The sequence below is a fragment of the Aquarana catesbeiana genome, linkage group LG02, assembly GCF_042186555.1.
Source record: "Aquarana catesbeiana isolate 2022-GZ linkage group LG02, ASM4218655v1, whole genome shotgun sequence".
In the NCBI taxonomy this organism is placed as follows: domain Eukaryota; kingdom Metazoa; phylum Chordata; class Amphibia; order Anura; family Ranidae; genus Aquarana; species Aquarana catesbeiana.
Window position 1 is genome coordinate 183,114,134 of NC_133325.1, and position 14,327 is coordinate 183,128,460.

The window sequence follows — 14,327 nt, forward strand, 5'->3', positions numbered from 1 at the left end:
GGACAGTTTCTACTTGAATTTGTTTGCAAGATGTCAGAATAGCCTCCCAGAGATGCTGTTTGGATGTAAACTGCCTCCCACCCTCATAGATCTTTTGCTTGAGGATGCTCCAAAAGTTCTCAATAGGATTGAGGTCAGGGGAGGATGGGAGGCCACACCATGACTTTCTCCTTTCATCCCCATAGCAGCCATTGATGCAGAGGTATTCTTTACTGCATGAGATGGTGCATTGTCATGCATGAAGATGATTTTATTGCAGAAAGCATAGTTCTTCCTTCTGTACCAGGGAAGGAAGTGGTCAGTCAGGAACTACACATACTTTGCAGAGGTCATCTTTATACCTTCTAGGACCCTAAAGGGGCCGACCTGCTCTCTTCCCATGATTCCAGCCCAAAACATGACTCCACCACCACCTTGCTGACGTCGCAGCCTTGTTGGAACAGGGTGGCCATCCACTACTCTATCCATCTGGACCATCCAGGGTTGCACGGCACTCATCAGTGAACAGGACTGTTTGAAAATTAATCTTCATGTATTTATCTGCCCAATACAGCCATTTCTGCTTGTGAACATTGGTTAGTTGTGGCCGAATGGAAGGTTTATGCAAAGTTGCAAGACTCTGGAGGACTCTACTTCTTGATGTCTGTGGAACTCCAGAGGCACCAGCAGCTTCAAATATCTGTTTGCTGTTATGTAATGGTGTTTAGCTGCTCTTGATCCGATGCAAGGATCTGGCAGAAATCTTCCTCCATGTGCCTTTATCTGCACGAAACCCATCTATGCTCTGAATCAGCCACAAATCTCTTAATAGTGTGATGATCACACTTAAGTTTTTGTGAAATATCTAATGTTTTCATACCTCGTCCAAGGCATTGAACTATTTCAGTCTTTTCGGCAGCAGAGAGATCCTTTTTCTTCCCCATATTGCTTGAAAATGGTGCTCTGCTTAATAATGTGGAACACCCTCCTTTAGTAGTTTTTCCTTTAATTGGGCTCAGCTGGCAATCTAATTATCAAGGGTGTCCGAGATTGACTTCAGTGACCAAAAGAGCCCTGAGACACAATGTCATCCATGAGTTAAACTGAAAAACAAAAAATATATATACATACCCTGCAAAAAAAAAAAAAAAAAAAAAAAAAAAAAAAAAAAAATGTCTTTTGGGAGCTTGTAAAGCACTGCACCGGTGATCAGATTGCTGGTGCAATGGAGGCCTCCTTCAGATCTGTCAGTGTGCCATACATTCCATATGGGCAGGCAGAGACAATCTGACAAGAAATCAATGAACTATCATTGAGAACTGCAAGCTGACAACTGCAAAGGATCTCGGGCTTGTAGTTGATTCACACAGAGCTGTGTGAAGGAATGACGCGGCCGCGTGGGCGGAGCCCCGATCGGCCAGGCTGATTTTAAAAAGTGACAGCTAGCACAGGAAACTTCTTCCCCTACTGCTGCCACAGGGAGAGAGGGTAGCGGGCAGCAGCTGCAGCATTGGGAACATACTTCATGTTCCACCCTAAAAAACGGTGGAACATGCAATATGTTCCCATTGGTGAACTTATCCTTGTACCTCTACATGTCAACGCGTGTGCCGCAAACCGATTGGCCACAGGGGCAATGTCTGCCGGCCACCCACGATGGCTTCCCGCAGGGACAGAACAGAGGTTTGCCGATGTAAACAAGCAGACCACCTTGCTGTCACGCACTTACACGCTGATCTAGTGTTCCTGCTAATCAGGAGCACGTATCAGAGTGTCCATGCAATGAGCCCATCCCACCCGCATATTTTTAGCACTGATCACTGCAATAACGTCACTGGTTCCTAAAAAAAAAAAAAAAAAAAAAAAAAAAAAGTTAGCTAGGTGTCCGATCTGTCCGCCGCAATCCCGCTAAAAAATTAAAAACCATGATCGCAGCCATTACACGTTAAAAAAAATTAAAATGGCCATAAATATATCCTCCCCTCCCATTTTGTAGACACTATAACTTTTGCGCAAACTAATCAATATACGCTAATTGGGATTTTTTTACTAAAAATATGTAGAATACATATTGGCATAAATTGATGAAGAAATTAGATTTTTTTTTTTTTTTTTCCATAATTTATTGGATATGTTTTTATAGCAGAAAGTAAAACAATAATGTGTTTTTTTCAAAATTGTTTAATTTTTTTGGTTATAGGGCAAAAAATAAAAACCGCAGGAGGTAATCAAATACAAAAAGAAAGCTCCATTTGTGGGAAAAAAAAAAAAAACACAACATTTTATTTGGGTATAGTGTCGCACAACTGCGCAATTGTCAGTTAAAGTAACGCAGTGCCATATCGCAAAAAAATGGCGATCGAATGGAACTTCACTCTCCCAAACAGCATCTATTTTTTTTTTTTTCTAACATTTATTTAAAATCACTTCTTGTTTCTACCCCTTTTTTTTTTTTTAACAATTCTTTGCCAAGTCATTAACCACTTGCCAACCGCCGCATGTACATATACGTCTCTTTTTTGGGGACGGATATCGTTGTTATGGCAGCAGCGAGCTGCCATAACCCCACTATCCCCGTGTTCGGCCGGCTACAAGATAAAAGTTGTCTCTGCAGCGGATTCACCGCAAGATCACTTATCGGTGATGGGAGAGGAGCCCCCTCCCGCCGCGATCCGGTGCCCTCCGCTGCTTACCGGAGCCGTCGGCAGCGGCGGAGGCGATCACGTCTGTCCCCTAGGCTGACATGGAGACGAGTAAGAGGAAGATGGCCCCCACCCGTCTCCATGACAAAACGTATTGTCCGCCCATACCTCTTAAAAGGCACATTTTTTCAATGTCATTTTTTCAAATGACAACATTTTTTTTTTTTTTTTTTAATTGCATTTAAGACAAAATATGAGATCTGAGGACTTTTTGACCCCAGATCTCATATTTAAAAAGGACCTGTCATGCTTTTTTCTATTAAAGGGATGTTTACATTCCTTGTAATAGGAAAAAAAGTGACCCAATTTTTATTTAAAAAACAGTGTAAAAATAAACAAAAACAAGTAAAATAAGTAAGAAGAAAAAAAAAAAAAAAAAAAACGCCCCGTCCCGAGACGAGCTCGCGCGCAGAAGTGAACACATACGTGAGTAGCGCCCGCATATGAAAACGGTGGTCAAACCACACATGTGAGGCATCGCAGCGATTGGTAGAGTGAGAGCAATAATTCTAGCCCTAGACCTCCTCTGTAACAAAACATGCAACCTGTAGAATTTTTTTAAACGTCGCCTATGGAGATTTTTGAGGGTAAATGTTTGACGCCATTCCACGAGCGGGCGCAATTTTGAAGCGTGACATGTTGGGTATCAATTTACTCGGCGTAACATTATCTTTCACCATATAAAAAAAAAAAAAAAAAAAAAATTGGGATAACTTTACTGTTGTCTTATTTTTTTTTATTCAAAAAAGTGAATTTTTTCCAAAAAAAGTGCACTTGTAAGACCGCTGCGCAAATACGGTGTGAAAAAAAAAGTATTGCAATGACCGCCATTTTATTCTCTAGGGTGTTAGAAAAAAAAACAATATATAATGTTTGGGGGTTCTAAGTAATTTTCTAGCAAAAAAAAAAAAAACAAACTGTTTTAATCATGTAAACACCAAAATCTCAAAACGAGGCTGGTCTTTAAGTGGTTAAGATACAATAACTTTTGTTAAAGTATGGTTGTGTAAAAACCATATTCGGTACATTTCTGCAAAGCATGCACATTTGCCCATGTTTATCCATATAAAATGCTATAAGTACAGAAATCCAACAACTTCCTAACTTCCTGATGTGAGATGACAACGCAATGCCTCATTTGAACTGAAATGCTAAACAGTGTTCTCCCTTCATGGACTACAGAACAGGAGGAGAGGGGGGTTTTCTGTAGTATGTTATATTTCTACCGACATTGCAAGTTCTAATTCATCTTATAGGTGAAATTTAGATTTATTTTATGTGAAATTACAAAACGGGGACAAAATGGCTTAAAACCTTCAATAAAGTGAGGAACATGAACCAGTGTTTGCTGCAAACACCCATTTATAGGCATAGGCGCTTATATATTTTCTTTTTTTTACATTGTCTTGCACACAATTGTATGCTTGGAGTGAGCAAAGGTTTACTATACTATCCTTTTGATAACATGCAGTTTCTGGCTTAGTATATTCTGTAGTTTGTTAATTTTTTATGACTAGGTTTGTAATAATCAAATAATTTGTTTAAATTTGACCGATAGTACACATTTTATGTACTGATTGTCCTGATGAGAAGGTAGATCTCTTGGAAACTTACCCAAAAAAAAAAAAAAAAATTTACTCCTAGTACAAACAAAAGTTCTGCTTTTTTAAACTTAAAAGGGGTTGTAAACCCGCATGTTTTTTCACCTTAATGCATCCTATGCATTAAGGTAAAAAAAAACTTGTGACAGTGACCGGCCCCCTAGGCTCCCAGTTTTACTCACCTGAGCCTGGTAATTCCCACAGCGGAGAGGCGCTCTTCTTCTCTGCCCGTGGTTCTCGGCTCTTGATTGGATAGATAGCAGCGCAGCCATTGGCTCCCGCTGCTGTCAATCAAATCCAATGATGCGGGCGCCAGGGGCAGGGCCGAGTCCGGCATTCTGCGTTTATGGACGCAAATGCTGGACTCGGGAGCGTGCCCGCAAGGTAACCCCCCAGGGAGAGCGCTTCTCCCAGGGGGTTAACCGATGCGAGGAGGAGCCGCAAGAGCCGCCGGGGGACTCCAAAAGACAATGATCAGGGCCACACTGTACAAAACGAACTGCATAGTGGAGGCAAGTATGATATGTTCTTTTTTTTTTTTTTTTTTTTTTAAATAACAAAGGGAAGAAGGTTTACAAATCACTTTAACACATCTACAACTACATTTTTATCTTATTCCAGTCAAATGTAATAACCGTTTAAACATTCACTTATTAAAGTTTTAATATGTTCTCCATACTATAAATAACTATTCCCTCACAGTTTGCTGCATTGTACATTCCTGTAACTCATCTACAAAAAATGCTGACTGAGTCACACGCACATATCCTTTATAAAAATGTATTTTTTTCCCCAACTTAAGCCCCATACACACTATCAGATTTTCTGCTGATTTTTGTCTTCAGATCTACCAAAACCATATAATATGAGGTCAAACCTTAGGAGTTTCAATTTGCATGCAATCAGGCAAGCCCATGCACTACATGGTTTTGGTAAATCTGAAGACAAAAATCAGCAGAAAATCTGACAGTGTGTATGGGGTTTAACTCAAATTAGTACTGTCCTTTACAGACCTAGTACATTATTTGTTCAGCAGACAACCACACCTATTCATATAAAATATATTTAGTTAATTTAATAAATAATTGCTTTTGAAACCAAGATGCCATTTAAAATCCCCAGAACAGAGACCCAAGTGCCATCCCAGTAGCCATTCCTGCCAGCATTCCCAAGGCCAGGTCCCCATCATTGTCATAGTATCGCTCTCGGATGATGATGATACGATTGGTGCCGCCAGGACCTTGTGCTGGATATGCGGTTTAAGCTTGTCCATCTCTGGTATAGATAACCTGCGATCCCTGCACTGGATAAATACCTGGGTGCTGATCATATCCATAAGAAAGAGGAGCATCAAATTCAGGATAGGGAGGAGCAGGACCGAGTATACCGTACCTTGATCATACAGCAGTGGTGGAGGCAGGATACTTGTTTTTGTTCTGGCATCAGGAAGAACATTTTCCCAGGCCAAGCAGTCATCTCTACTTTCGGAAATGAGGTTTATGACCTTTCCTTCATGGCAGATAATCTGTAAGCAGCAGTCCTTTGACTTTCGTTCTGGCAAACTTATATATTTGCAGGCAGTGCCCACACAAATGTTTATAAAGTCTAGCTGCATAAGAACTTTATATCTTCCATGTCTTCTCTCTCTTGGTTGCTATACTATATCAAATATCCATTTGACCAGAAGGTCAAACCAATTCTTCTTCCATCTTTTTAAAATTGTACTTTGTCGAAGTAGCCATCCTCTTTTTACATAAGCCATATGCTCAGCTTCCTTTTTTATAATTTCTTGCTCAGAGCAAGGTCGGGGACCCCTGGTTCCATATTGCTGGACGTCTGCTATGGTATGGTTTTGTAGAACCCACAAATATGATTACAGGACTGAAGTACCTGTTTGCAGGACTTGCTGCAGTAGCTCCCCTCGGTACTCAATTCTGCTTCCAGGGACGATTCCACAGCTGCCTCACACTAAAGAAACACGTGTTGATTGCATGGATTATTTTTAATCCTCATGCTGCTGGCATTAGTAAATAGGAACACACAGTATATCATATTTACTTGTTTTTTTTTTTTTACATTTCTCCAGTTACTTCCTTGTTTCTTGCCTAGGCAAATTATCTTATACATCCCAGGATTCTTCAGGAGGGGAGGAGAGGAGGAGGGTTTTCTCAGCTAAGCACACTCTACTGCATGCATGCTTAAAGATGGGTTTTACTTTCTCCTTAATCCCCTGCAAAGTAAAAGCAAAATGGGCTAGTATGCATCTCATACTAGCCCATTATGTGGCACTTACCTGCAAACGAAGCCCGCAATGTCCCCGCTGGTGGAAGCATGCATCTTTGCCCCTCTTCCTTCTGGGGCCGCTCGATGTCACTCCCGCGGGTCACGCGTACGTTTAGGAGATATTTTCAGTACATATAGGCAAGCCTCATTATAGGCTTACCTATATGTAAAAATGGGGGGGGTTTACAACCACTTTAAAAAAAAAGGTAAGGGCGGATGGATTCCAGGAAGTACATGCTACATGAATTATTTGCCCTTACTCAAGATGGCCAAGAAAGCTAGGATAATAAAAATGAATTTGTGTTTTTGGTGCTCAGATGCAGTGCAGTGAAGATCCGCTTTAAGAATAGAATTTCACTCACGACACGTTGAGTCACTAGACACGTGACTTTTCCTTGAAAAAGTCACGTGTCTAGTGACGCAACGCGTCGGGGGAGCCAGTGCCAGTGACCCACAGTTCTTTGCGTGTACTGTCGGCATATGAGGAGCATCTAGTTGTATGCAACTGACCACATTTATATGCGATCTATTCTGCAGGAATATGTGAGTGAAATTTATCCTACCTATACAGGAAAGTTTATGTCATACCATCTGCGCAATGGTTCTTTTTTCTTCTTTTCCTCTTTGAGTACTGTGGGAGCACATCGAGGCTTGAATTTAGTCTAGCATATGTGAATTAGCAGCAGAGACTCTGATTTAACCATCTGTCATTGCGGAAACATATTAAGGCTTGAAAACAGTCCAGCATATGTGAATCGATAGCAGAGACTCAAATTTTACCATTTGGGTATTGTATTGTGGAATCATTTATTTTATTTGGTGTCTGTCACATTTCACCAGTGAAACCAATCAGTATGCTGGAAGTATGTGATAATTAGGTTTCATGGTGAAGGATATATTTATTTGTTATATTCACCATTCATATATCAGTTTGTTGGAGCACTGTGCAGTATTAGAAGGTTGATATTTAGCGCATTATCTGATCCTAAAATGAGGGTTAATAAACACTGATCCTGGGGCGACTCAGAAGAAGAGTCTTTGGATGAGGATTCTTCCACGTCTCCTACTACCAGAAACATGCTCATCTTCCTCAACCCCATCTTTTCCTGGATCCTCTGTAAGGAGGCGGGGGGGGGGGGGGGGGGGGGGTTTGGTTTGGACCACCTTTGTTGTAAATGGAAAGCATTCTCAACAGCAGAAAGTTTACTCCCTTGCTGCAAATAAATGTGCCCTGGGGTAGCAGAGCGACCAGATGGACATAGGAAGTCAGAGCTACAAGAAACCTCCAGGGAATATGCTGCATGGGGGATTACGTCCAGGTTCTTCCCTTACTGCAGTTATTTGGGATCCCCCCACCCCCCAAGTCCTCCCCTCTCGGCCATTGGAGATAATAGGATTTTTATTACAGCTTAACTGTAAAATGCTTTTCTTGGAGTACATCATGGGACACAAAGCCCTAAGCCCTAAATACCGCTAAAAAGGCTGGAGTACTTGGGTCTGATCATGGACAGCCAAGGAAAGGGTGTTCTTGCCTCAAGCAAAGATCAACTCCATAAGAGAGCTGGTGCGGAGGGTCAGGTCAAATGGCAATCCCTCCATTCGCCTCTGCTAGGAACCATTGTGTAGGAACCATGGTGGCTTAATTCAAAGCAGTTCCCTATGCCCAGTTCCATTCAAGACTGTTGCAAAACAGTATCCTGTCTGCTTGGAACAAAACAATTCAAGCTTTAGATTTGCGAATGCGGCTGTCCCCAAGAGTGGCCCAAAGCCTCACTTGGTGGTTATTAACCCAGAATCTGCTGAAAGGAAAATCCTTCAGACCAGTCATCTGGAAAGTGGTAACGCCGGATGCCAGCCTTTCAGGCTGGGGAACAGTACTAGAAAAGACAACTGTCCAAGGACAATGGTCAAGAACTGAAAGAATCTTGCCCATCGATATCCTGGGACTTTTAAGTTACGGGATTGTCCTGTCAGGATTCAATCCGACAATGCCACAGCTGTGGCCTATATCAATCACCAAGGGCGCATCAATAGTCTCTAAGCACAGGGAGAGGTGAACCATATTCTAACTTGGGCAGAAAGGAATGTTCCATGCCTTTCTGCATTCTTCATTCCGGGAGTAGAAAATTGGCAGGCGGACTACTTAAGTCGCCAGCAGTTATTCCCAGGGGAATGGTCTTTTCCCCCCCGACTTAATTCGGGCTGTTTGCCAAAGATTGGGGACTCCGGACGTGGATCTTCTAGCATCCAGGTTCAACACGAAGTTGGTAAACTTTGTGGCCAGAACATGGCATCCATTCGCATGCGGAACGGATGTGTTGGTGACCCCATAGGATCAGTTCTCACTTATCTATGCATTCCCCCCTATTCAGTTGCTGCCTCGACTTCTTTGCAGGATCAAGCTAGAAAGAAAGCCGATAATTCTGGTGGCACCAGCATGGCCCAGAAGGTCGTGGTACGCAGTACAGTTGGCCCATGGTCCCTCCCACTATGGCCAGATCTGCTCTCTCAGGGACTGATATTCCATCCTTCCTTACGGTTTCTAAATTTAACGGCTTGGCTATTGAAACCCACATTCTAAAGAAACGTGGGCTTTTCCGGGTCAGTTATCTCTACCCTGATTAATGCTAGGAAGTCAGCTTCCAGAACTATGTTATAGATTCAAGGGTTGGCACCCTCAGCTGTATCATAGGCAAAATTCTTGCCTTTTCTACAATTAGGGGTAGGGTAGAAATTAAATTGGCCTTAGGTACTATTAAAGGCCAAGTCTCAGCTTTATCAGTCTTATTTCAAAGACCACTTGCTACTCATTCTTTAGTCTGGGGCTTTATACAAGGGGTGACGCGGCTTAATCCGCCCGTCAAACCTCCCTTGAACCCTTGGGACTTAAACTTAGTTTTGTCTGTGTTACAAAAACAGCCATTTGAACCGATACAACATATTCCCCTAGTCCTTCAGACAAGGAAGTTGGTATTTTTGGTTGCTATATCCTCAGTAAGGAGGGTTTCAGAATTGGCTGCTCTTTCTTGTAAAGAGCCATATTTGATTTTTCATGAGAACAAAGTGGTGTTACGCCCTCGTCCAGGCTTTTTGCCAAAAGTTCTTGGTTCAGTATTTCACCTGAACCAAGATTTTGTCCTGCCATCGTTTTTTCCAAAACCATGTTCCATGGAAGAAAAGTCACTACATTGTCTTGATGTGGTGAGAGCAGTGAAAATCTATTTAAAGAAAACTGCTCAGATTCGCAAGACTGATGTATTTTATTCTGCCGGAGGGTCCTAAGAAAGGACAGGCAGCGTCGAAATCCACTGTCGCTAAAAGGATTCAGCAAGTGATAATTCAAACTTATGATTTAAGGGGTAAGATTCCCCTGTTTCAAGTTAAGGCGCAGTGCGTCATCAGGACTCCATGGCTCAGATCTGTAAGGCCGCAACTTGGTCTTCAGTACATACATTTACAAAACTTTATCAGGTGGATGCAAGGAGGTATGAGGATATCGCCTTCGGCACAGTGTGCTGCAAGCAGCAGTATAGATCCTCAAGTCTGGGTGTACCCTGTGGGTTGTTTCTCCCACCCCTCAAGTAGCATTGCTATGTACTTAAGGCTCTGTGTCCCATGATGTACAATAAAGAAAATAGGATTTTTATTACAGCTTGCCTGTAAAATCCTTTTCTTGGCGTATATCATGGGACACAGAGGTCCCTCCCCTCTTTTTTGGGATTTAAGTATATTGCTTTGCTACAAAAACTGATGTGCTCCTGGAAGGAGGAGGGGTTATATAGGGAGTAAACTTCCTTTGATTGGGTTTACCAGTGTTAACACCTGAAGGTGACCTATAACCCATTAAGTAATTACTTAGGGCTCTGTGTCCCATGATGTACGATAAATAAATACAGCCTGCTGAAGAGTAAATACCCTTGCTAGTAAATAGCAGTCCCAGTCACATGAGAGGCACTGAGTCACAAGAACACCAGTGTGCCGGTACCCTGGAAGTTGAACCGCTATCAGACTGCTAGGACCCCACCACCTAACCCCCAGAAAGGTCTCTGGATACTTGCTGTGACCAGTAGTTCCACCACAAGACACCACTGAAACCTGTAGATCTGCACAGTATTGCTGTGACCTGTGGTTCCCAACTGTGTTGTACTGCTCGTTTGTAATCACACATTGCAGGCTCTGCCAACAAGCCGTTGTTGTGACCTGTAGTTCCACAGCCTGCTCCCCACAATGTCCCTGCTTAGCGCTCCAAAGACATGTACTCCAAGATAGCCCCCACACAGTAGCTCTGCCGGTCTGGTGCATTTCCGGCTAAGCCACCCCTAGTGCACATGCCTCTAGTGTGCAAGCTCCCAGCTTCCTGTACCTTGCGCCCAGAGCTACTGTTTATGGTTAAAGTGGCTGTAAAACTCCAAAATGAAAACAAAATATATCCTTCTCTAGTAATAACTTACCTTGATTCAAAGGCCCCCCTCCAGCACACAGCAGATGATTGACAGTCTCAGCAGTGCATGTTCCCCTATGAGACTCTATGGTGAGGTGTGTCCATTCCCTCTATTTAGGTCTGAGATTACACTCCCTCCTCTATGCTGTGCTTTGTGTGACATCGGATCCTTGCCCCATGCCTTCTGAAGCTCGGAAGTGCTGTGTAAATATGTGTGCTTAAAGAGAAAGTAAACCCCGCCAAAAAAACTCTTATTTTTCTAATATTTCTATTTTTTTTACATTGCCAAGCAAGAGATATATAAATTACTCCTAAACAAGTGTTAGAAGTACCTTTTTTTATTTGTTTGACTTTGCTGTCTCTTCCGGGTATTGTCCGCACCATTCTTATGCCCTGTACACACGGTCAGATTTTCCGATGGAAAATGTGTGACAGGACCTTGTTGTCGGAAATTCTGACCGTGTGTGGGCTCCATCACACATTTTCCATCGGAATTTCCGACACACAAAGTTTGAGAGCTTGCTATAAAATTTTTTCCGACAACAAAATCCGTTGTCGGAAATTCTGATCATGTGTACACAAATCCGACACACAAAGTGCCACGCATGCTCAGAATAAATGAAGAGATGAAAGCTATTGGCTACTGCCCTGTTTATAGTCCTGACGTACGTGTTTTACGTCACCGCTTGTAGAACGATCGGATTTTCCAACAACTTTGTGTGACCGTGTGTATGCAATACAAGTTTGAGCCAACATCCGTTGGAAAAAACCCATGGATTTTGTTGTCGGAATGTCCGATCGTGTGTACGGGGCATTAGTCTTGCTTTCCAAAGCCGATGCGGACGTCATTTCCGCTCTTAGTTCATATCACTGCCGAAATCTCGCGCATGCGCCGTTCAGTCACAAGGGGGAGTATCAGGAAGACTAGAATCTTTTCTGCATCGCGAGACTTCTCTGTGCCGTTCAGAGGGGAATCTCGCTCACAGCAAATTCCAGACATGCGGGAAATAAACAAATGGCACAATATACATGCCACAACCACAAAACACGCAGTGTCCCCCCCCCCCCAAAAAACACACACAGATCTGAAAAGGGAAAGCTCACCAAAACGTTGACATTTTCCTTCTGGCTCAAAAGTTGTTGTACTTCTTCTAAGTTGCGATTAAATATTGCTTGGACCAGTGGATGCTGTGAGGAAAGCAAACAGAGCATTCATTAAAAATTATTTTTTATGACATGGAACAAAGTTTCTACCCGGTATATGTAATAACTTGAAGTCCCAGAAGCCTTACAAAGATTTAAGAGCAAGCAGATATGAGCGATGGCCATACTAGCTTTGATACATAATCAATTTCTTTTAGCTCAATCTCTTCCAATAGGAATAAGTGATCTTCAATTGAAAGCCTATAAGCCACATACAGGGAAGTGGATTTAGATCAATAGTGGGGCAAAAAAGTATTTAGTCAGCCACCAATTGTGCAAGTTCTCCCACTTAAAAAGATGAGAGGCCTGTAATTGTCATCATAGGTATACCTCAACTATGAGAGACAAAATGTGGAAACAAAACCAGACAATCACATTGTCCGATTTTTTTTAAAGAATTTATTTGCAAATTATGGTGGAAAATAAAGTATTTGGTCAATATCAAAAGTTCATCTCAATACTTTGTTATATATGCTTTGTTGGCAATGACAGAGGTCAAACGTTTTTCTGTAAGTCTTTGCAAGGTTGTCACACACTGTTGCTGGTCCATTCCTCCATGCAGATCTCCTCTAGAGAAGTGATGTTTTGGGGCTGTCGCTGGGCAACACGGACTTTCAACTCCCTCCAAAGTTTTTCTATGGGGTTGAGATCTGGAGACTGGCTAGGCCACTCCAGGACCTTGAAATGCTTCTTACGAAGCCACTCCTTTGTTGCCCAGGCGGTGTGTTTGGGATCATTGTCATGCTGAAAGACCCAGCCACATTTCATGTTCAATGCCCTTGCTGTAAGGGAGGAGGTTTGCACTCAAAATCTCACGATACATGGCCCCATTCATTCTTTCATGTACACGGATCAGTCGTCCTGTTCCCTTTGCAGAGAAACAGCCCCAAAGCATGATGTTGCCACCCCCATGCTTCACAGTAGGTATGGTGTTCTTTGGTTGCAACTCAGCATTCTCTCTCCTCCAAACACTACGAGTTGTATTTCTACCAAACAGTTCTACTTTGGTTTCATCTGACCATATGACATTCTCTCAATTCTCTTCTAGATCATCCAAATGCTCTCTAACAAACCTCAGATGGGCCCGGACATGTGCTGGCTTAAGCAGGGGGACATGTCTGGCACTGCAGGATCTGAGTCCCTGGCGGCATAGTGTGTTGCTGATGGTAGCCTTTGTTATGTTGGTCCCAGCTCTCTGCAGGTCATTCACTAGGTCCCCCCCCCCCCCACAAAATACACAAAATAGACTGGCTGTCCTGAAGAAGTGGATTTATTCCATGAAACACGTCATGCTATATAAAGACCAGCATACAGTGGGGACAGAAAGTATTCAGACCCCCCTTAAATTTTTCACTCTTTGTTATATTGCAGCCATTTGCTAAAATCATTTAAGTCCATTTTTTTTCCTCATTAATGTACACACAGCACCCCATATTGACAGAAAAAACACAGAATTGTTGACATTTTTGCAGATTTATTAAAAAAAGAAAAAAAAACTGAAATATCACATGGTCCTAAGTATTCAGACCCTTTGCTGTGACACTCATATTTAACTCAGGTGCAGTCCATTTCTTCTGATCATCCTTGAGCTGGTTCTACACCTTCATTTGAGTCCAGTTGTGTTTGATTATACTGATTGGACTTGATTAGGAAAGCCACACACCTGTCTATATAAGACCTTACAGCTCAAAGTGCATTTCAGAGCAAATTAGAATCATGAGGTCAAAAGGAACTTCCTGAAGAGCTCAGAGACAGAAATGTGGCAAGGCACAGATCTGACCAAGGTTACAAAAAAAATTTTGCTGCACTTAATGTTCCTAAGAGCACAGTGGCCTCCATAATCCTTAAATGGAAGATGTTTGGTACGACCAGAACCCTTCCTAGAGCTGGCCGTCCGGCCAAACTGAGCTATCGGGGGAGAAGAGCCTTGGTGAGAGAGGTAAGGAAGAACCCAAAGATCACTGTGGCTGAGCTCCAGAGATGCAGTCGGGAGATGGGTGTAAGTTGTAGAAAGTCAACCATCACTGCAGCCCTCCACCAGTTGGGGCTTTATGGCAGAGTGGCCCGACGGAAGCCTCTCCTCAGTGCAAGACACATGAAAGCCTGCATGGAGTTTGC

The 14,327-nt window shown here is 42.6% G+C and overlaps 1 protein-coding gene and 1 pseudogene across 3 annotated transcripts in view; both read right to left on the minus strand.

The window, feature by feature from the left end:
* Positions 1–14,327, minus strand: part of ANKRD52 (ankyrin repeat domain 52) — a 127,543-nt gene that overhangs the window by 87,903 nt on the left and 25,313 nt on the right. For all 3 annotated transcript variants that reach the window (XM_073613999.1, XM_073613998.1, XM_073613997.1), the window contains exon 2: positions 12,111–12,194. In XM_073613999.1, coding sequence (XP_073470100.1) covers positions 12,111–12,194 — 84 coding nt within the window. The remainder of the gene's footprint in view (positions 1–12,110; positions 12,195–14,327) is intronic.
* Positions 3,073–7,672, minus strand: LOC141127487 (pleckstrin homology domain-containing family B member 2 pseudogene; annotated as a pseudogene).